Source organism: Panthera onca, chromosome A2 (assembly GCF_046562875.1).
Source record: "Panthera onca isolate mPanOnc1 chromosome A2, mPanOnc1 haplotype 2, whole genome shotgun sequence".
NCBI lineage: Eukaryota > Metazoa > Chordata > Mammalia > Carnivora > Felidae > Panthera > Panthera onca.
The window spans coordinates 31,434,802-31,457,928 of NC_138340.1; the positions used below are offsets into that span (position 1 = coordinate 31,434,802).

Genomic DNA, 23,127 nt, shown 5'->3' on the forward strand with positions numbered 1-23,127 from the left:
GCGTTGTAAAGTCCTGACTTATCTCCCAACAATTTCAGCAGCTCTGCTGGGAGGTAAAAATGGGAACAGGGCTCTTGATTGTTTGTCTAATCTATTGGATTAATTGGAAGCACCAGGCATAATGTGCTGCCTAGTACATAGTAGAGGCTCAAGAAATGTTTATTGAGTATAAATGTTAGATGAGTGAGAAAAAGATGACAGAGAAAAGCAGTATTAGGGGCTGGCTCCAGCCTATTTTCTTCTAAAAAAACAAAAAACAAATCCGAGGTCACCAAAGATTTTATTAGCATTGCCTGTTTACACAGACAAACGGAGTCTGAGGTTGAATTTTCCTGTGTGTGTTGCAGGGGATTAACTCCAGTCTGTAGAGTTATCTACAGTTATCTACAGAAATCTGTTTGCTTCCCACTAGGTGCCCCCCACTGCTGCAGAAGCTCCTGGTTCTGTCCTTGTGTTGGGCTCATCAGTTTAGTTTCAAAGAAGAAAAACTGTGTAACATTAAAATAAACAAACCATAAATAGGAAGGTGGAGCTGCTGCCATAACTCCTCACTAATATATTTCAAAGCCAGACCCAACTGATATTTGTATTTTCCTTTAGCTCAGGTAATTAAGAGTTGATATACTGTTTAATGTTAATGAGGGGAGAAAGGAGGAGACCTTCTTGATTAGAACAGCAAGCATGCTGCATTTAAATCTAGATTTCCTCTCTCTTCCCCCTTAACAACAGAAAAAAAAATTTTTTTGGAGGAATTTGATTATCATAAGGCATTTGTTGTCCATATCAAACCTGAAAGGTGGCTAGTCAGATGGTAGTTTGATTACTGAGCATCGTCATGATTTATCATATTATACCACAAAAGGAAGATACTTAAAAGATAATTGTTGATTTGCTATAGAAGTAGTTTACGTAGAAATTTTAAAGTGTCAAACATTAAAAGACTATGATAAGACCCAGTTGCCCAGACCTTGGTTTCTAAATCCATTCTGCAATAAAAGGAACCAGACATGACTTAATTCCACGGCTGGGGCAGGGAATAAACAAGATGAGCCTGGAGCATCTTCTGATGCCAGAAAGCAAGAAAGTGCTAAAACAAAACACACCAATTAAAAACAAAAACACCACACAACGTACCTGATGGGGTGTGTCAAAGGGACACAGGAGCCTAAAAGAGCTCCCAGTGGGTCGAAGCTAGGACAATTTAAACAACTAAATAATATAACTTTAAATTATAACCCAAGATGTAAAATAAATATAAATGAAATATACAATATACATATCTAATGTAATGGTGCTAATAAACATATAAACAAGTAAAAATAAAATATTAATATAAAAGGAATATCTGTGTGTCCATACTGATGTAAATAAATGATTGGCCAAGTATGCAGATAGGAAAGAATAGATAATCTTCCATGTAGAAGAATTTCCAATGATTTCTAGCAATAATCTCCCAAAAGGAGGTGAAATATAACTGTCCATCCCCTAAATGTGGGCTGTACTTAGTGACATCCTTCTGAAGCATATAATAGGGAAAGGGAGGAAATAAACCTTTACAGTGGAGAAACGTGACAAACACTACCTCAGCCAGATGATCAAGGTAACATGAACAATGATAAATGTACACTTGATATGATGCAATTAAAATGGCACTTTACTGTGGTCTTCCTCCCCAAATCTGATAATCCCACTATAATCCATGAGAAAGCCATTGGACAGTCGAGACTGTCTATAAAATTTCTAACTAGTACTCCTCAAAACTGCTGTCAAGATCATCAGAAAAGGAGTCTGAGAAACTGCCGGTTTCGAAGAGGAGTAAAGAGATATGACAAGTAAATGTAATGTGATATTCTGGATGGGATTCTGGAGCAGAAAATGGATATTAGGCAAAAACTAAGGGAATTGGAATAAAATGTGGACCTCCGCTAAGAATGATATGTCAGTATCGGTTCATTAGTTGTGGCAAATGTAGCATACTAATGGGAGAGGTTAACAATAGGGGAAACAGGATGTGGGGCATATAGGAACTCTGTATGGTCTTTACACCCTATTTGTAAACTTAACATCATTGTAAAATTAAAAGCTTATTTTTACAAAAAGACAGTTGCACGGACCAGAGTCTGTAGTTCAAGTTTAATTTTCATCACACTGGGAGCCTGAAGTAAATAAAAGCCCTTGGTGTTCTAGGCTGATTATGGTGTAAAGTGGGGCAACTCTTCTTTGCTGCCATCTTGTAAAGCCATGACAGTTTGTTTGCAGAATCAGAGAATGCAGGATTTTTAAATGTTCTCTTGTGGAATTTCCTACTGGCATGACTTTTTCCCCCCTTTGCTTCTGCCCAGTAGCAGTCCCTTGAGTGGCATTTGCTGTCCTAGTTAATCAGAGGGTAGGAGAAATGAAAAACTCTCCTCTTCCCCCTCCTATGAAGTTTCAATGGGCACTGGAAATGTAGGTCAGATTGCATCACTAGAAAGGAGCGAACAGGAAGGTATTTATGAAGTGCTGCCAACCTCTCTTTAGATTCCGAGTTATGATGAGCCAGTGTTGAGCCAGCTTAGGTGTGAGATACATGGAATCGGGGAGTCATGTTTTTGATGTTGTCCCAGAATGTTACATTTAATCACTGATAAAAAGATTTCTGTCTAAAGCTCAAGTGAGAAGAACTTATACTGGCTGTGTTTAATTTGCATCCCACCTTCTGGAATTCTTTTTGTCTCTTATTTATTACTGGTATGTGGCAGCAATTTATATTAATTTAGCCAGAGAGATGTTTGAATTGTAGAAACTATTGCCATGTATACCTAAAAAAAAAAGAAAAAAATCTCTTGTTTGGTAATCATATAAGTCTAATAATGTATTTTGCAAATTACACATAATCATATGCACAGTGGGATCTTCATTAGCATACAGAAATCATAACATTTGTTTTTTATTTTTAAGGCTTCAGGTGTGCTGTTCCATGGCTTTCTACCTTTTTCTTTTCTTTCTTTTTTTTTTTTTTTTGGCTTTCTATTTTGTTTTTAGTGGCAAAGTCTTACGGATTTTAAGATAAGCCTTTAAGTGCATGTTTTTATTTTTTGCACATCATATATTACCTGCCCTTTGTAAGACATGCAGATAGTTGCTGCCTAAGTGGTCTATGTTACTCATGTTCTCATGAACAGCAAGCATCCTGACAGCAAGACCCATTATAAAACCTATTCCATTTCTACTCTTTCCTTGCTTTTATCAAGATCATGGGTAGTTTGTATACAAAATGGAAAATCAGATGATAAAAAAATAATTGCATAGGCTTGAGTTGTATTTAATTTTACAGGTTTCATAAATGATTCTGTGAAATATGTTTATAATCTAACATACTTAGTTTAGTTTTGGTGTTTGTTTTTTTTTGATTTTTTTATTTTGAAATAATTAGATTCACAGGTTGGGAAGACAGTTCAGAGAGGTCCTGGTTACTCTTCACCCAGTTTTTCCCATCAATTACATGTTACCTAACAATATCAAAACCAGAAAAATGATGTTGGTATAAAGTATGTGTGTAGTTCTGTGTCATTTTATATCATGTGTAGATTTGTATGACCATTACAGTAATCAAGATACAGAACTATTCCATCACCACAGAAATCCCTGTCATGCTACCCTTTTATGGTTATAGTCATTTCCGTTAGCCTCACAATGCCTAACTCCTGGCAACCGCTAATCTGTTCTCCAACTCTATAATTTTGTCATTTTGGGAATGTTACATAAATGTGATTTTTTGAGATTGGCTTTTTTCATTCAGCATTTAAAAAAAGAATTTTATTTTAAAAACAGCATTAATGATAAACTTTTAAAAAACATATTTATTTTCAAAAGAAGTTGTTGCCCAGAGTTTAATTTTCAGACCTGTACTTTTCTAGCTTGGGTGTTCTATACTCTGTTGCTATATTTGAACAACAGCTAAAGTTGTATGTGCCGACGTAATAGCTGATTATAGCATTAACCTTATTGCGTACTGTTAAAGATGATACTACAAAGTTAAAGGGAAAACTACCCAGGGAAAATCCATCCCATCAAAAATTGAATACTACAGCTATTTACCGAGCAGGAGTAAGGAAACCAAATGTATACTTTAGTTATACCAAATGAAGTAACTGACCCACATTTGTGTTCATTTCTTCTCAAAAGAACTTTTCAAAGAGAGATGTTTTGGAACATGATATTTAAGTGAAAGGTTTAAATATTTACATTAATTAGCGAATGTAAAGATCAGAGAATTGCTATACAGATCTTCCTCAACTAATTAACGGAGTTATATCCCAATAAACCCATCATAAGTTGACAATATTGTAAGTCAAAAATACATTTAAAACACCTAACCTGGGGACACCTGGCTGTCTCATTCAGTAGAGCGTGTGATTCTTGATCTCCAGGTTGTAAGTTTGAGCCCCAAGTTGGGCGTAGAGATTACTTAAAAACCTACCTAACCTCCCTAACATCATAGCTTAGCCTGGCCTACCTTAAACGTGCTTATGAGAGCCTACAGTTGCACAAAGTCCTCTAACACGAAGCCTGTTTTATAAGAATATGATGAATATCTCATGTAATTCATTGATTACCATGCTGATAGTGAAAACCAGAATGACTCTATGGGTATGCGATGGTTTTAAGTGTATGGGTGGGCAGGTGGTTGACCCTCATGGTCGCGTGGCTGACTAGGAGCTGTGGCCCCGCTGCTGCCTGACATCACGAGAGAGTGCCACACTACAGATAGCCAGCCTGGGAAGAGAGCCAACTCCAAAATTCTAAGTATGCTTTTTACTGAATTTGTATTACTTTTGCACCACGGTAAAGTTGAAAAATCGTTAAATCAAAACATTGTTAAGTCAGGGACCTTCTATATGTGGTTAGTGTGCAATGTCACCATATGAAGGCTAGTGTCTGCATCATGTTAATAATATCTTATGTAGGAAATGGAGTCCTGTGGGTAGATGAGGGATGGGAACAAACAGCTTCAGAAGGAACAAATCTTCCTCAGATGACTGTATATTGTTTTCTAACAAAATATGAAAAATTCGGTAGGAGCTGTAGGAGGGCACATTAGTGTTTTGCTGCAAATAATGATATCATGGCTCTAGGGAATCCCATGTGGCCAGACCTGTGTAACTGAACAAATAGAAGGTGAGTCCCCAGGCACCATTCTGCAGCTCACTAAGCAATGAAATGGGGTTGTGAGCACTGCTCCTTGGCTTGCCCAGAATTTGTGTGCCTGAAGGTTGTGCCCGAGCAGATTTTTTTTTTTAAGTTATTTATTTTGATAGAACGAATTCGTGTGCACCGGGGCAGGGCAGACAGAGAGGGAGAGAGAATCTCAAGCAGGCTGTGTACTGTCATAATGGAGCCCAATGCAGGCTCGAATTCCCAAACTGTGAGATCATGACCTGAGCCGAAATCAAGAGTATGATGCTTAACTGATTGAGCCACCCAGGCACCTAGAACAGATTTTCATAAATGAGATACTCTTGTAACTGGCAATTGATCTTCATTTGGCTCTAGCTCCTAACATTTTAGGCGGTCTTCCTCCCTGATAGGAAAATACTCTTTGTAATTAAAGTCAACCTCTACTTACCATTTTAACATTATCTTCTGATCATCTTTGTTTTCTTCTCTCAACATAGGATTGTACTTGAAGTAGCTGTTGGGATAGAGGAGAGGGGAAGCAATCATTTATCGAACATCAAATGTATACCAGGCACTGTACAAAATGTATTAAGTAACTCTTCTTTGCGAATGAGCGAATTTTCTTGGTCAGATTTAGTTAAGAGGCCTGCTGCCCAAACAGAATGTGTATGTCATAAATAAATAAACAAACATATACATATATATATATATATAATATGTCACACATATATGTCATTTATGTCATATATGTTATATGTGTAATTTGATATATTTTATATAATTTATATGTATAAGTTGGTAACCTTATACATATACATAAGTTGATTTTTATATTCATGAAGCAATGTATGAAATCTAGAGATGTAAGACCTACACTTCCTATTAGGAGCTCTCTATCCAGATGAGGAAAACCAGTTAAACTCCAGGAGTGAAAACTGCTTAACCTATCAATGCAACATATATAATAAGGTAATCCATAATTAATTACCAAATAGATCCTTCAGATTATAAATGCTGTAGTTTGGAGAAGGGAAAGATTATTGATCTCTGACCCTTGGTTGTGTCCCCTGTAAAATGCAGTTGATACTTACCTCATAGTGAGAAATGAATATGTACGTAGAAGACTTAGTATCTATATTGCCTGTTAGTACACCTTCAATAAATTATATCTGAACTGTTAATAACAAAAATTAAAAAAAAAATATTTTGCTACCCAATGCCTCAGTAGGTTAATAAAATACATGTTTATTTCTCATTCAAGTCACTGCTCAGTGTGGGTTTGGCAAGGAGGCTCTTGATTTATCCAGTCACTAAGGGGTTAAGTTTTGTGGTTCTGCCCACCTCTAGGTGCTGGGAGCTCTCTCCATTGTACCAGCAGTGGAGGGTATGAGAGATAGCATCAAAACAGGGGTTTGTTTATTTGTTTACATATTTAAAAACTTTTTTAATGTTCATTTATTTTTTGAGAGAGAGAATGAGACAGAGCAAGAGCAGGGGAGGGTCAGAGAGAGAGGGAGATACAGAATCTGAAGCAGGCTCCAGACTCTGAACTGTTTTCACGGAGTCTGATGCAGGGCTCAAACTCCCAAACCATGATATCATGGCCTGAGCCAAAGTTGGACAGTTAATCGACTTAGCCACCCAGGTGCCCCAAAACAAAGTTTATGTGGGTCAATTCTAGAAGTGGAACCCAATGTTTGTCTTCATGTTTTAGGACTCACATAGCTACACCTTACTGCAATGAATATTGGGAAATTTAGCCTAATTGTGTGTTCAGCAAGATGAGAATGTGGATATAGATTAGCATTGGCCATCCTTATCACAAATAATACTTAGAAGGGCTTAATAGAAGAGGAGGGACTTAAAGTAGGTAGAAAGAAGAAAGTAAAAGTTGTAGTAGATTGCCCAGCCGGCCTTTATTTGAGGTGGTATTTAAAAAGGAAGGGTATGGGACGCCTGGGTGGCTCAGTCAGTTAAGCATCCGACTTCGGCTCAGGTCATGATCTCACAGTTCGTGAGTTCAAGCCCCACGTCGGGCTCTGTGCTGACAGCTCAGAGCCTGGAGCCTGCTTCACATTCTGTGTCTCCCTCTCTCTCTGCCCCTTCCCTGCTCATGCTGTGTCTCTCTCTGTCTCAAAAATAAATAAACATTAAAAAAAAAAAAAAAACAAATTTAAAAAGGAAGGGTAGAGGGCGCCTGGGTGGCTCAGTCAGTTAAGTAAGCATGAACCCTTGATTTTGGCTCAGGTCATGATTTCATGGGTCGTGAGGTCATGCCCCTGAGTTGGTCTCTGCTCTGATACCAAGAAACCTGCTTGGGATTTGGGATTTTCTCTCTCTCTCTCTCTCTCTCCCTCTCTCCCTCTCTCCCTCTCTCCCTCTCTCCCTCTCTCCCTCTCTCCCTCTCTCTCCCTTTCCCTCCTCTCTCTCTGCCCCTACTCTGCTCATGTGCACACACATGTACTCTCTCCCTCTCAAAATAAATAAATAAACTTAAAATAAAGAGGAAGGGTAGGGGAATTAAAAAACCCTGCAAGCATTATTAATAAAAATTACATATTTATCACACTAGCCACTGCTTTGACTGTGAGCCAGTTGGTAGTGACCTCAGGCAAGCCATTTAACTATTTTAGACTTTCATTTCCTCATTTATAAATGTTCTTCATAGTGCTGTGGTGAAGATTACAAAGGGTAGTACATGTAAAGTATTTAGCACAGGGGCTGGCCCAGAATAAACACTCAGTAAAAGTTGTTACTATTATTGGTAGTGTTAATAAGTATGCCTCCAGTGTTAAATACTGGCTAGCTGTTCATTTATTTGACATCGTTCCTAAAGGACAGTGCTAGAGTAGCAAAGAATGATTTGACTAAGTATATTTATGTGGATTTTAGAATTTGATAACCCTACTCCAGTGATAGGAGGTTAATGTCCCCCTGGCAGAATATTGGGGGAGAAACCCTTTCTGTCCCTCTGAGGCTCCCCTCCTCCCTGTCAACACCACAGAATTTTTATTCCTCTATCAAGAGGACAGTAGGAGTTGTGGCCTTGACTTCTCATCCCTCCTTCCCTTCTTTCCTCTATAGGTGGATTTGGCCTGGAAGAGTGAGGGTGGATGCCAGAACAGCTACATATTGCTCAGGCATAATTGCAAGTTCTTAGCAAGGCAGGAGCATCCCACCCCAGGCCCACATTATCTTGAGTGGTTGGGTAGCTGTCAGAGCCTGTGGTTCCACTGAATTCAATTCTGTTCAGCAGGCATTTATTAACACTTAAAATATCAGGCCCTGGGGATACAAGGGTGAAATGTTGCAGACCCTGCCTCTAAGAAGCCCATTGAGGGACTTAGGTGTGATGACCTGAAGAGGTTTATTGGGGTTTGTTTTGAAGGCTTGATATGAGTTGCTTGGAAGGTGGGAAGGAGAAGTTTCCGGTGGCAGGAACAGAGGTAGGAATTGCTGCGCTGGGTGGCAGTAGAAGGAATGGTTTTAAGCTCCACTTTGGTATGCAGCTGCCTCACTGTTACCCCTTTAGGGCCTCATCTCACAAGTCTCCGTTTTTTCTCTACTAAAGGAGTGCAGTGAAAGTTCCTACATCATAGAACGGGGAGGATTACGTGAGAGAATGCATTTAAAGGATTTACTGTGTGTTGAAAATGGGCACATAGCAAGTGTTTAGTAATTGTCAGCTACAACTGTTATTGTCATGTGCTTTTGTAATTGACGTACAGATCTACTGACTTGAGCAAGTATTTTGCGCAAAGTGGAGAATTATTGACAATTTTATTATATTTTTGTTTCTCCTTTAGGCTCATGGTGAAATAGTGTACCATAGTTCCAGTTGATGGAAAATGGCTTACCTCTCAGCTAAAAAGAGAGTAAGCCCAGTTAACCTCAGCAAAGCCTGGGGAAGTTGGGGCTTGAGATGGGAGAGCCACGCGACCTGAAATGGCAAGGGAAGTGAGGGATAGTTATATGGAAACCTTTCGTGAGAAGGGAGGGGCTGAATGTGGATGGAAACCTTCTAGTGCCAGGCATTGTCAGAAAATGGAGGCTGTTTTAGAAGTGCTGAGATTCCATGTGCAGATTCACAGAGAATCGAGAAAGCCCTAGTGGCTGACTGCAGAGACTAAAATGTACCCGTGAAACCGATGCCAGAGGTGTTGGGAGTCCTTACTAGTAAGTGATTTCAGCTTCCTTTTTATTTTTTAATATTTATTTTTTGGAGAGTGGAAGTAGGGCAGGGACAGAGAGAGGGGGACAGAGGACCTGAAACAAGCTCTGTGCTGATAGGCTGACAGCCCGTGAGCCCAGTGCGGGGCTCGAACTCACGAATCATGAGATCATGACCAGAGAGGAAGTCGGACACTCAATTGACTGAGCCACTCAGGCGCTCTCTCAGCTCCCTTTTTAGCAGTTATGTTTTCCTATTCTCATTTGGTGTTGAATGGAGTGACTTGGGGCAGACCCTGAAGCTCAGTAGGTGGAAAACTCCAGCTGACCTTTGAAGGGGTGGATACCCAGTAGCACCATTGAAAGTCAGGCTGTGGGGAGTATAGAGTTTCATTCTTAAATTTGTTTTGCCAGGGAGAAAGCCTGTCAGGGTGAAAGCAAGGAAGAGAATGAGTAAACCACATTAATCCATATTTCTGGAGAATTACAGGTGACATGTCATCTGTTTTTAAAATGTTTAGTCTGTGGTGTTTCATATGGGAGATCTTAGAAGAGCCTTAGAATAACAACATGAGCTCAGGGTCACACACAAGAGACAGGTGTATAAGGGGAACAAGTGACACAGCTAGGAGGGAACTTTGAAAAGAACGTGCCCAGTGACAAGGGGCAGCCTGTGACAGCATCAGCCAGTTATCCCCACGCAGGAGAGCTGGCCCCAGGGGCCACATTTATTAACTTTCCAAAAGCAAAAGGGAATACGGAATTTTATGTAAACCTTCCCACCTTTTAAGTATTAGCAGCAAATTCCTCTTTCCCCCTAAGATCGCCAAAGAAACAGACAATAAGGTGAACTGTTTTAGGCCTGTGGACTCTGCAGCGAGGGTCAAAGAGCGGAAAGAAAAATATGTAGCCCAGGGGTTAGGCCTTTCAGCTGAACACATGGTCAACTCCAGTGCCAGGCACGGTACCTGGCCTGGAGCACATGCTCAGTACGTTTTTATTGAGTAAATAAATGGAGCAAACCTCTGTTCGTTGTCATTCTTTCTGTGGGCAGAATGGAGAGACCGGAGCTGGCCTCCCCTTAGCTCTAACTTAGAGAATCGAGTCAGAACTTGCGTTGCCGCCCTTGTAGGGCCCTCTCTACCCTCTTCACTTGCCTTTCATGCCCTTGAAGAGGGCACCTTCAAGTAGCTATTCAAGCTCCTACATTTAAGAAGGTTTAAGACATAAAAAGAAGTTTATGCTGTTCTGCTTCAGTACGGGGCCAACTGAGTTTAGTGTGTTTTTCTTTCCTCTATCATGGTTAGTGCATTTTTGTTTAATTTTGACAGACTTGGCAGTATAATAAGTGATCTAGATTATGCCTTAAATTACAGTGAGGCTCTCAGAGTCTTAAAAGTACATAAAAATGTTCTGGAAAATAAGTCATTTTCCCTGTAAAGGTTGATATTGTTCATGTAACAGTGTGGGCTGGTCTCTGTTTAAAGGTAATGAGGCGCACTTGGGTGGCTCAGTGAGTTAAGTGTCCCACTCTTGGTTTTGGCTCAGGCCATGATCTCGTGGTTCAGGAGTTCCAAGCCCCGTATCAGGCTCTGCACTGACAGCATGGTGCCTGCTTGGGATACTCTCTCTCCCCCACTTGCTCTGCCCCTCCCCTGTTCATGTGCATGTGCTCGCTCTCTCTCTCTCTCTCTCTCTAAATAAACTTAAAAAAAATAAAGGTAATGAGAGGATTTTTCTAAACCCTTGGACATTCCGCAGAATCTTCTTGTATAACAAATGCTGGTGGTATCTGCCCTTTAAAAAACAAAACTTTTGGTTTCCTGCGGGCCTGGACTCCACACCTCATGGCTTGTGCGCCATGGGTGCAGTCTTAGGGGAAGGAAGTGCAGGCCTGGTATACTCTTCTGTCTGGTCGGAGGGAAAGAGAACGCAGAAGGACTCTGGCCCACTAGTGCCTTTACACTGGATTGGCTTTGGCTATGCTGCACTGGTTGCTTCTGGCGGGATCATTGGCTTTGCAAAAAGCAGGTAACGTCCAGTCACGGGCTGCTGGGCTTGTTTTTGGAAGTGTAATAGGCCTGGGTGCTTCTCAGCTGTCTCAGGATCCAAGGAACATTGGGTTTTCCTAGCTACATCTGGAACCTTAGCTGGCATTATGGGGATGGATGAGATTCTACCACTCTGGGAAATTTCTGCCTGCGGGCCTAATCTCGGGTGCCAGTTTCCTGATGGTCGCCAAACTTGTGTGTTGAGTAGACCCCATCAGTAGTGGTCATGTCCGAGCATGGACTCATGAAGATTTTAAAAACTTCCATTATTTTTTAGTGTATTAAGAGAAACAAATGCAGCATTTTCACATATTCTGACATTTTACTTAAAAAAAAAAAAAAAATAACATTGAACTTTCCAGAAGAAAACATTCACTATCATTATAGCCTTAAAGAGACAGTGGTTTGTAACCCAAGAGCTCCTTATTACAGTTTGATTCTTGTGTGTTGATGTTCTCTCTTCTCTCTGTGACTGTAGGTAAAGCCTCAAGGGGTAAAATGTTAGGTATCAACTTTAGGGACCCCAAAACCCCATGCCCAATCAGAACAGTGTGAAAAAAATCTCTTCTGAGCTTTAGAGTTTCTGTTCTTTGGCTCATATTAGAACACAGACCCTATTTGAAATTATGTCAAATGGAATATCAATGAAAATAAAATTTATTGTAAATAATAAAAAAAATTTTTTGATCTTTATTTTTGAGAGAGAGAGAGAGGGAGGGGCAGAGAAGGAGAAGGAGACACAGAATCTGAAGCAGGCTCCAGGCTCTGAGCTGTCAGCACAGAGCCCAACGTGGGGCTTAAACTCACGAACTGTGAGATCATGACATGAGCCAAAGTCAGATACTTAACCATCTGAGCCACCCAGGGCCCCAATAATAAAAAAATTAAAAACAAACAAACAAAAAAAACAACACCAAAACTTTCTACTGTCTTGAACAAGATTATTTTTGTTGCACTTAATCAAGAATCACTTAAACTTTCAGGCTCAGACCAGGGGAGCCATTTACTCTGTAGGTCCAGGGGATTCTTAAACACTTAGGGAAGGAAATGCTTTGGGCCTCTGGTGGACCATACCTGGGACAGGAAAGTCCTAGAACCCCTTCCACCCACCTCCCCGCAGACCAGCTTTTTCCCTTTCTTTGCTCTGGAACTTCGTGGGCTCCTGGGTCAGATTTGCTCTGAGCAGCACTTCCATTCTTCTCTTTGCTGACAGGCTTTTTCCTATAGACTGAGAGTACATGGGAGTGGCTTGCAGCCTAGACCAGAGTAGACCCTCCTCATTCTAAACTCTAGTTCCAAGGAGGACAAATAGAATGTCTCAGTTTGGGTCTTGTGTCCAACTTTGGCCAAAACAGAGGAGTTTGGAGTAGCATAATACAAATATGACTGGCATGGGCTTGAGAAGTACTTAGAAAAAAGGGTCACCATAGGCTAGGCAGCTCCTCTAGAAGAAAGGCATCTGCTATAGTCTTGTACCTGCCCTCCCCCTCCCCCAAAAAAGAGTAAATAAATTTATGCTTCTCAGGACTTTAGAGGAATTCAAGTTATGTCTTTTTTATTTCCTTTTCTCCCATCTTTAACTGGCTGTCATTTAAAAGAAAAATCTGGAGCACCTGGGTAGCTCTGTCTGTTAAGCGCTCGACTTCGGCTCGGGTCATGATCTAATGGTTCATGTGTCTGAGCCCCACATCAAGCTTTGCACTGACAGTGCAGAGTCTGCTTGGGATTCTCTCTCTCCTTCTCTCTCTGCCCCTCCCCCCCTCAAAATAAATAAACTTTAAAAAAATAAAAAGAAAAAGCCTTGTTAAAAATTCTATTTATTGAATGTTACATAGCAGGTGGTGAATGAATGAAAGCTGTCAAGTTCTATGTTTCTATTCTTAGCAAATGCTTTCCAGTCTACCTTTTAAACAATTTCTCTTTGTCTTTGCAAAACAAAATTAAGTTGCTGTTTAGGCAGATTGGTGTACTGGCAGGGGAACTAAAAGAATACCAAAGGCCTCCATTCTAGTTCCAAGTCCAAACCATTTATTTGCTGGGTAATCTTGAGCAAATTATGACCTCTCTCCGTCTGTTTCCTTACTAGTAAAATGGAGATCATAACAACAGCTCTTTTGAGCACAGTGGTCTTGTGAAGATAAAAAAGGAGGACATATACAAACAAAGGATAGTTTTCTTCCCCCTATCCCGAGAGAAGTTACTATTTTTAAAAGCTTATTTTTAGTCGCTGCCACTACCTTTTTATCTCTTAGAGTCTCCCTTAAAGCATTTTTAAGGTATGCAGGCCAATAAGTGGTGAATTCTTTTAAAGGTAGAAACTATCTTGGGGGCGATTTCGTGGAGTCCCCCAAATCTGGTGACTTGCTTGGGTACTTTGGCTGGCGATCTGGCTAGATTTCCTGAGGGAAAATGGGAAAATAGTTGACCTAACAACATCCTGTCAAGCACAGAGTTTAACCTGAGGCCAGTGCTGTACAACCTCCACCTGGTCAGCTCTGAAGCAATCAGTCACCAGGCTGAGTGGTTACTTCTGACAAAACATCTTTATTGGCTGTCTCTATCCTGGTAATTTGTAGCTTCCTTTGGGTGATTTTGCATAGCTGTAAAGTGTTTAGGATGTAAAGAAATGAATGTTGGCTTTTATTGGAAATAAGGCAGAAAAAGAACACTAAAATGGAAATCAGAGAAAAAATTTAAAAGATAGGAGACTAAGAAGGAATTAGGAATCCAGGGAAGGGAACATCTGGCTTATAAAGATTGTAGGAATGGTTACTGAATGATTACATTACTGGGTAACATTTTGTGGGTGAATGAAACAAACTGTTTTTAAAAGGAAGAGGGAAAGGATATGATCCAGGAATAACTTAAAAGCCAATAAAGATAATTATGAATAAATGTTCAAAACATGGCATAGAATTTCAGCCGCTGACTTTTCAAAGATGCTTTATTAGTGTCTCAGACCATAGAAATTTTTAGCTTACTCTCCTAGATTATATGAAAATAAATAAAAATTAAGCAAAGCAACCTTCTTGCCATCCAACTTTGGTATGTAGCTTGTGAGAATTTTAGGAAGAGATGTGTGTTAATAGTGAATTTTTCATCTGAAAGTAGCCTGCCTTGTGCTTTATACCTTGACAGCATCTGTTCCAAAGCTGTGTCATTACCTGTATTTGCTGTTGTTTCTCTTCTGCTGCATGTCAAACTTGAAAACCAGCCTAATTTTGTAATTCTAGATTATTAACCTTCAATCCCTCGACTCCTTAACTCAGTGCTACTCTACAAATTAATTTTAATAGTAGCCACATTCTACTTGAAATTTATATATACACATATGTATGAAAATATGTAGATGATGGAGTGCATAATTCCTTTGTGCTTTTTAGAAAGATGGCTTAATTGAGTTTTTGTTTTCTGTTTGTACTATTATGAATTGTTTATATAAATTGCTGAGTGATAAAGGATGGAGTGAGCTCTCTAAATAATAATCTCATTCGGGTTGTGTGTGTGTGTGTGTGTGTGTGTGTGTGTGTTTTAAATTTCTGATACTGACAGGTTTCATAAGGGTAGGCTTTCTGAATAACCATTTCAAAAATTAAGTGAAAAGTCATTAGTGGCAAATTACACACAATGATTTTAAGCCTCAGGAGACTAACTCTGTGTACACATTGAATAGTCATTTATTCTTAGTTTGTTGTAAATATAGCCAATTAAATTCACTGTAAAAAAAAAAACAAAAAACAAAACAAAAACAAAACAACAACCTGAATTGCATTTGTTGTAAAATTGGTAAAGTGCTTGAATTTTAACACTTTGACATTTCAAAGCACATATAATAATTTTGGAACATCTGGCAACTAATGAGATTGTAGATTTCTGATTAGCTTTATTCTTTGTTTCATCCTTTTCCCCCTTTCTCTTTTTGTAGATCTGAACAGAATTAAGAAGAAAGAACTTCCACAATCATAGCAGATGAAGATCCACTGGTAAATCAATCAGAAATTTTGGCCTGCCCGCCAAGGAAAAGGTAATTAGCTGTCTCAACATAGCTCAGGTGAATGAATGCAGTGCTTCTGATTATAATAGAGTTTGAATTTTACCAAAGGATGATAGTTTTTAAAGTTCAGGGTACCTGTGTAAGATCTCCAGTATAACCCTGAATATGATCTTACTAATATGACTTGACTGTGAATTTAAGAGTACAATATTATTAGGTATGTGTTTGTCAAAAGAAAAAGTGCTAAATAACCATCTGCAACTTATAGGAGAACTTTGGAGATAGGAGCATTCCCTGTCCCCCATACATGTCTACTTTTTGCTAGGAATTTGTCCAAAGACATGCTCTTATGTTTCTGTCCAGTTCCACTTTACCTAGCTTCTCTTTTCTTTTCTCCACAAGCAATATAGAGCCAGCTGCCTAGAGCAGGGAAGATCCTAAGCAAAGTGTAAAATAGGCAGGAGTTCTTCAGGCACACTTTCTGGGCCCAGTGCCTTTGCCCAGGTCAGTACAAAAATAGCAGCCACTATTAATTGAGTTTCTCACTATATATTTGCCATTGTGCATTTACTATTTGGGGAAGAAGGTGGTAAGTTTCACATAATGTGAAAAAGAAGAAAAGTTCCTGGAGGAAATTTTTTTTTAAGTTTATTTGTTTATTTTGAGAGAGAGAGCGAGAGAGAGAGACAGCACATGCATGAGTGAGGGAGAGGCAGAGAGAGAGGGAGAGAGAATCCCAGGCAGGATCCACGTGGTCAGCTCAGAGGCTGACATGGGGCTTGAACTCACAAACCCACAGATCATGAGCTGGGCCAAAGTAGAGTCAAACATTTCACTCACTAAGCCACCCAGGCATCCTAGGGAGGAATTTTTATTAAAACAAAACAAGAAAATCCATCTTCCTATCTACTCCTGAAAGGACTGAGGGGGCTTAAGATGCAGTTTAAGATGAGTCATTTAGGGATAAAATTGAACACGATCCCAACAGGGAAGACCAGAGTTTCAGCTTCTGAAATTGATCAGCTTGTATATTTAGGCAACAGACAAATGCAAAGCTTCAGTGAAGTTTAGGCAACTATAGCAAAGATGGAAGCAAACACTGTAAACAACACGAACATTCACCTTCAAAGATAACATTTTGAACAAAACAAACAGAAACAGGAACTTCAGGAAGGATGTAGCTTTTTTTTTTTTTTAATGTTTATTTTGAGAGAGACAGAGAGGGAAGGAACAATCCCAAGCAGGCCTCACATTAGGTGCAGAGCCTGATGTGGGGCTCGATCCCAGGAACCGTGAGATCATGGCCCAAGCCAAAGTCAAGAGTCGGATGCTTAGCCATCTGAGCCACGCAGGCGCCCTAGGATGTAGCTATGTGTTTAGAATAAGTGACTGGGCTTTTCTGAAGTCTCTGCCTTCAAAATGGGCCTTTAAAATTTTCTGACCTGAAGCTGAAAAGGCAGACTCATCACAAAGGATGGCGTTCATTGAGGAATGTCTGAAAAGTGCCAGAGAAGAGAGGAGCAGGGTTTTCCTAGATGGTAGTGAGCACCTGGCAGTGGTGGGATGTGGGGGTTCCGGGGGAGGTAGAGAGAAAACACATTTGACCAAAATGCCAAAGGAGCTGTTCAGCCTGTGATTTTCATTGAGCGTCCACTCTGAGCAGAGGGATTGTTCTTGAGGAGGAAAAGAGAATAGGAGGTGGTTTTCACAGACTACAAGTATGACTTCCTCTTTTTTGAATAGTGTTCAGATGAAAAGACTAATATGATACCAGGAAGTCAATGACAAAGGGCAGGGAAGGAAGAAGTATAACAAACTCAAGTCTGCCGGAAGAAGTGTGACAAAGTCACGTCCAGACAGGTAGAAGCATGAAATGCGCCAGGAGAACCGTGAGAAACTGTCAAATTCATGGCCAATGTAAAAGGGCAGCCCCTTTTTAGTGTCAGCTGATTATAGGCCCAATACCTATTCAACAAATGTTTCTTGAGTACCTTCTTGTGTCATGCTGTACTCTCTGGGCATTGGGGATCAGAGGGACAAAAATCTCTGCCACTGTAGCACTTCTTTTTTAATGGAAATAAATAGATAATAGATAAAATATAGTAAGTGAATATATTGTACTAGATGGTGATAGTTGGTTGGGAAAAGCAGCTTAGGATAATGAGAATCAGGTGTGCTGATGAGGGCTGGAGCTGCAGTGTTAAATAAAGGTGATCAGGGTAGACTTTTTTTTTTTTTTTTTTTTTGATGTTTGTTTATTTTTGACAGAGGGGCAGAGCAGGGGAGGAGCAGGGGAGGAGCAGGGGAGGAGCAGAGGAGGAGCAGAGAGAGAGGTAGACATAGAATCTGAAGCAGGCTCCAGGCTCTGAGCTGTCAGCACAGAGCCTGATGAGGGGATCGAGCCCATAACTGAGAGATCATGACCTGAGCCAAAGTCAGACACTTAACCGACTCACCCAGATGCCCCAAAATACTTGCATATCTTAAACTTACATAATGTTAAATGTCAATTATATTCCAGTAAAGCTGGAAAAATGGAAACATTATACAAATTGTATGTTAATAAGAAGTCTCTTTAATTATATTCTTTCACTTCCTGTTCTCCCTAAGTCCAGAGTTACCTCAACTGTTTTCTATGCATAGATTTGTCATTATGATTATTACGGTTTCACAAAAATAGGCACATAGTCTGTAGTATTTTGCATGTTGCTTTAAAAAAAATTATACTTTGGCTGCCTTTCCGCTTGTTTCTTTTGGGCTGCTACATTATATGCTGTACTTTCATTTGTAAAAAAAAAAAAAAAAAATGTGAGAAGCAAAAGTGGGGCACCTGGGTGGCTCAGTCACTTAAGCATCCTGATTTTGGCTCAGGTCATGATCTTACAGGTTTGTGAGATCGAGCCCCCGTATCAGGCTCTGCGCTGACAGCATAGAGCCTCTTTGGGATTCTTTCTCTCCCTGTTTCTCTGCCCTTCCCCTGCTTGCTCATGTGCATGCACTCTCTATCACTCTTTTTCAAAATAAATAAATGAATTTATTTTAAAAAAGAAGAAAAGCAAAGACCTCTATTACAAAGAGGATGAGGTATCATAAAATATAAGAATAGCTAACACTTAATGAGTACTGACTATGTGACAAGTGCTGTTCTGAACATATTACATAATTGACTCCTGGTAACAACCTTGTAAGTTAGAATACTGTTGGGATACTGTATAGATGAGGGGTACATACCCTTGTGGTCCTCCTTTTACAGAGAAGCTAACTAAGGGAGAGGCAAAATGTGTCCTGTTCAGGCCCAGAGTTAGGCAGTAGCAGAAATGGGCTCCGGGACAAGTTTTACCTCCCACTGATGGTCGTCTCCCACCATCACCTCTTTGTAGGTCTAAACATTCTCATCACTCCCAAAGGACGGTCCTGTTTCCATTAAACAGTAACTCCTCATTTTCCCCTCCCCTCAGGCCCTGAAAGCCACCCGTCTATTCTCTGTCTCTGTACATTTTCCTATTCTGGATATTTTACATACATGAAATCATACAGTACGTGGCCTTTTGTGTCTGGCTTCTTTTACGTGGCTTGTGTTTGAGGATCCTCTGTGTTGTAGCATGTACCAGAACTTTACTCCTTTTTTTTTTTTTTTTTTACATTTTTTATTTATTTTTGGGACAGAGAGAGACAGAGCATGAACGGGGGAGGGGCAGAGAGAGAGGGAGACACAGAATCGGAAACAGGCTCCAGGCTCCGAGCCATCAGCCCAGAGCCTGACGCGGGGCTCGAACTCACGGACCGTGAGATCGTGACCTGGCTGAAGTCGGACGCTTAACCGACTGCGCCACCCAGGCGCCCCAGAACTTTACTCCTTTTAATTGCTGAATAATACTCCATTGTGTGTATACATTGATCAGTTGATGGGCCTTTGGGTTGCTCCCACCTTTTGGCTATTTATTGTAAGTAATGCCATTATGAACATTGGTGTACAAATATCTGTTTGAGTCCCTGCTTTCAATTCTTTTGAATATATACATCTAGAAATGGAATTAGAGGATCTTATTGTAAATCTGTGTTTAACCTTTTGAGGGACTGCCAAATTGTTATCCACAGGGGTTGTACCATTTTGCATTCCCACCAGCAATGCACAAGAATTCCATTTTTCTCTCACATCTTTGCCAAGATTGTTTTTTTCTGTTTTGCTTTGATAATGGACATTCTTTTGGTTGGGAATTGGTATCTTACTGTGGATTTTCTAGTATTTCTCTAATGACAAATGATGCTGAATATCTTTTCATTTGCTTCTTGGTTATTTGTGTTGTCTTCTTTGGACAAATGTCTGTTGAGATCCTTTGCCAATTTTGAAAATTGGATTATTTGCCTCCTTTTTTTTTTTTTTTTTTTTTTTTTTGAGTTGTAAGATTTCTTTATACATTCTAAATACAAGTTCGTTATCAAATATGTGATTTGCAAATTTTTTCTCCCTGTGGAGTCTTTTTACTTTTTGAGAGTGTCCTTTGAAGCACAAAGGTTTAATGGTTTTGGTGAAGTCCAGCTTATCTCTTTGGCTCTGTTTTTAAGAAATACTTGGTAAGTCAGATTCTAGACTCTAGCTTATTAACCACTGATTTAGGATTGCTGCTCTCTGCTGCCACTCCCCCCAGAAACCATTTGGAAAAATGCTAATGCTTTGTGCAAATACCTGTTTTCTGAAGTGGAGAGAGGCAGAGAGCTCTGGAGAGTAGGGAGGGTAGATTTCTCACCAGTAGCAATTTTGTTTCAGTTCGATTTTTTCCTGCTCCTGAAGTTCCTTCACTTGGACCAGTGTGGTGGGGAGGAGGCTGTGATCAAAGTCTCTGGGTCCTGCAGGTTTTACATTGATCAAAATAGAGGCTAAACTAGGTTAAGTAGGTTAAAATGTCAGAAACTTTGCCTTCTGTCCTAGATTGTAGCATTTAAAATCAGAATGTCCATGGGATGTAGTAATTGTGTGTTTCTAGGAAGAAAGGTTTAGGGACTGTCACATCTAGAGGGTCATTTGGGTTAAGGTCTCCCCTTTTATATGAGAAAATATGTGTTTGGGGTAGGATTTGAAGACAGAAAACTACATTCATTCATTCACTCACATGTTTAGTGGAAGATAGTTAAGTCTGCATGCCATTTATCTCTACCAAGGAGAGGAACATTTTATTTTGGAGGTGGATGGGGGATTAAAGCTTCTGTGGAATAGTCTGTCCTTTGGGAAAGAAGCAGTACAAACCCCGATGGCTATAGGATCAGGGTGTACACAACAATGGGGAAAAGCAAGGGGGTCATGTTGGTGAGGTCTAGGACTTTGCTCAGAACTGGAACTTTGCTGGGGGAAGGGGGAAGAAAGTTGTGTTGTTCCTTCCCTCTTGTACTAACACACCTGCACTGTTAGTCCTGGAGTGTAGCCTTAAGGCATTTTGCTGACGAGCTTTGGGACCTGGCCACCACACATCTTATGGTAGGTAGATTCCAAGTTCCCAATGACACGCTTAGACAGTCGATCCCTGGGAAAAGTAAGCATATATCTCATTGCTACCTTGCTTTCAGAACCCATACTCTTAACCCCAGTCCATAAAGTCCTGTGATTTAGAGGTGGGGATGAGTTCTCATGGGCTTAGTGTGAGGGATCAGGAAAGCTTTTGTTAAAGAAAAGGGATTTGAGGAAGGACTTGGCTAAACAGTAGGATTTAAGCCAAGGGAGGGAAAGTATTATAAATAGAGTGACCTTTATGAACAGAGCTTGGGGGCTGCGGTCTGGAGTGGGGAGCGTGTTTGAAGCTATCAGTTGGTCATTTTGGCTGAATTGTAGAGTACCTGCTGGAGGGAACTCTGTGGGCGTGGTGGCGTGGGACCAACTCTAGAGGACCCTGAGTGCTAGGAGAGAAGTTTTTACTGAATTCAGTGGTCAGGGGGGAGCCCCTAAAACTGTTAGAGCAAGAACGGACATAAAACTAAAGCCATTCTTCATTCTGCAAGACTGGTGTGATAGTATAGCATGGGTAGGTTAAAATTGGGGCTTTCCATGTGACAGCATAAAAATGGCTAACAGTGCTTTTGTACTATGAGCTCTCCTAATACTCCTCATGAAGCAGATAACTCCTGTTTGACTAATTTTATAGATGATGAAACTGGTACAGAGAGGTTAAATATGTAACTCCCCAGAGTTACATAGCTAGTACGTGGTAGAACGGGGATTCAGCCTGGGCAGGTCAGCTCTAGAACTCCTGTTCTTAACTGGGGGCCCTATAAGGTGGTAACACTTACAGTCACTTCAGTGAAACACTGAACACTGCAACAGTACAAAGAAGACATAGGAAATTATTTTTAACAGTGTGTTTAATCTTTGCATTTTATTGCATCTGAGGCAGTGCACCAGAACTTTATATAGTCAGCCTCTCTTTATAGCTAAACGCTGGTCTGACTTTTTCCATTTTTTTCCCATAACTTTTTCCCCCTGTATTCTTGTTTTTCTTTTTTCTTTTTTCTTTTTTTGTTTTTAAAGCTACTTAAAGGCTTTAAGTGAAGATTTTAAATCAAGTTTGTTAGTAGTTTAAATTTGCAGGCCAGTATTAAATCCCTAGAAACACTTGATCTGTATTCAATTTACAGTTAAAACTTATTACTTTGTATTTTTAAATCTTTCTCTTCCTTCAAACAGTCTGGTATTAGTGGTGAATGTTTCTTTGGGAGAATTCATCCGTAGCTACACACATGTGATTAAGAAAACAAACTCAGTATTCAAAATTTTGCGCGTCTTGGCAAATGACACAGCTTGTAGAATGAATACGTGTACGGGTTAAGTCTTTAAAAAGATAATTGCCCTCATCTTTAAATTTCCACCTTTGCAACCATCCTTATTATTTCTGATTTTGCACTTGATTGTCAGGAATGCCAGCCACTGAGCTGAATTCAATTTCCTCCTTCCACTGTTCTCCCCCTGCTGGAATAGAGGTATTCATGACAGGCTTTAAGGATTTCACTAGAGGGAGCACAGTTAAAGGGTTCTTGCCTGCCAACCTCACATGCAGAAGAGAGCCCTGGCTCTGGAGAAGAAAGAGGGAGAGAGAGAGGTGTGGTCAGAGGAGGGAGAGAGGATATGAATTAAGGCTCAGCCAATTTTAAGAGAAATAAACCAAAACCAAAATATTCCTAATTCAGGGGATCTGAGTTTCTTGTTTCTCAAATGACTGCAGTCCTTTGGGGTTGATAATGGAGAATCTCTGTTACCAACCCTGTAATTTGCACAGATAAATATACCGTGGTTCCTGGTTTTCAAGTTTATTAAAATGTTGTAGTGGGACCAGTGGGGTTTTTTTCCAAATAAAAAGGAGGTTGTGTGGGCTCTTGCATCTTAGAGGTTTTGGACAGTTTCAGCCATTTTACATTAAACCAGATTTAAAGAGTGGAAAAGATCAACTTTTATTTTTGCCACTTAGTGATGCCTTTGGCCTTTGAACAAAGCATTTTACAAGTGGATCTGCTGTGCGAAGAATACTTTTTGTAAAGAGAGACCTTGTTACCCTTGGCACCTACTGGGAACGTCCCTAAATTTGGATGGTGAAGTCAGGCCATATTTTAAATGCATCCCTGGAAGAGATGAAATGTTCAGAATTTGGCAGCATTTCGCCTCTGACGGCCTAGTTCTTAAGCCACATACAGTCTAATTGGTGGTGACAGCCTTTTGCATAAGAGCATTTTGATGAATTAAATTATTTCCAGTACTTCTTATTCTTCTCA

General features: G+C 40.1%; 1 protein-coding gene across 3 annotated transcripts in view; it reads left to right on the plus strand.

Annotated features, from left to right (window-relative positions):
• The window catches only part of LOC145715289 (uncharacterized), a 48,289-nt gene that overhangs the window by 21,435 nt on the left and 3,727 nt on the right, over window positions 1–23,127 (plus strand). For 2 of the 3 annotated variants that reach the window (XM_081794963.1, XM_081794966.1), the window contains one exon: window positions 15,307–15,405. Coding sequence is in view for 1 of the 3 variants with exons in the window: in XM_081794966.1 (XP_081651092.1) it covers window positions 15,307–15,312 (6 nt within the window). In the remaining 2 variants the exon portion in view is untranslated. Of the gene's footprint in view, window positions 1–15,306; window positions 15,406–15,777; window positions 17,605–23,127 lie in introns of those variants that run through there. The other variant, XM_081794964.1, reaches the window with a different exon arrangement.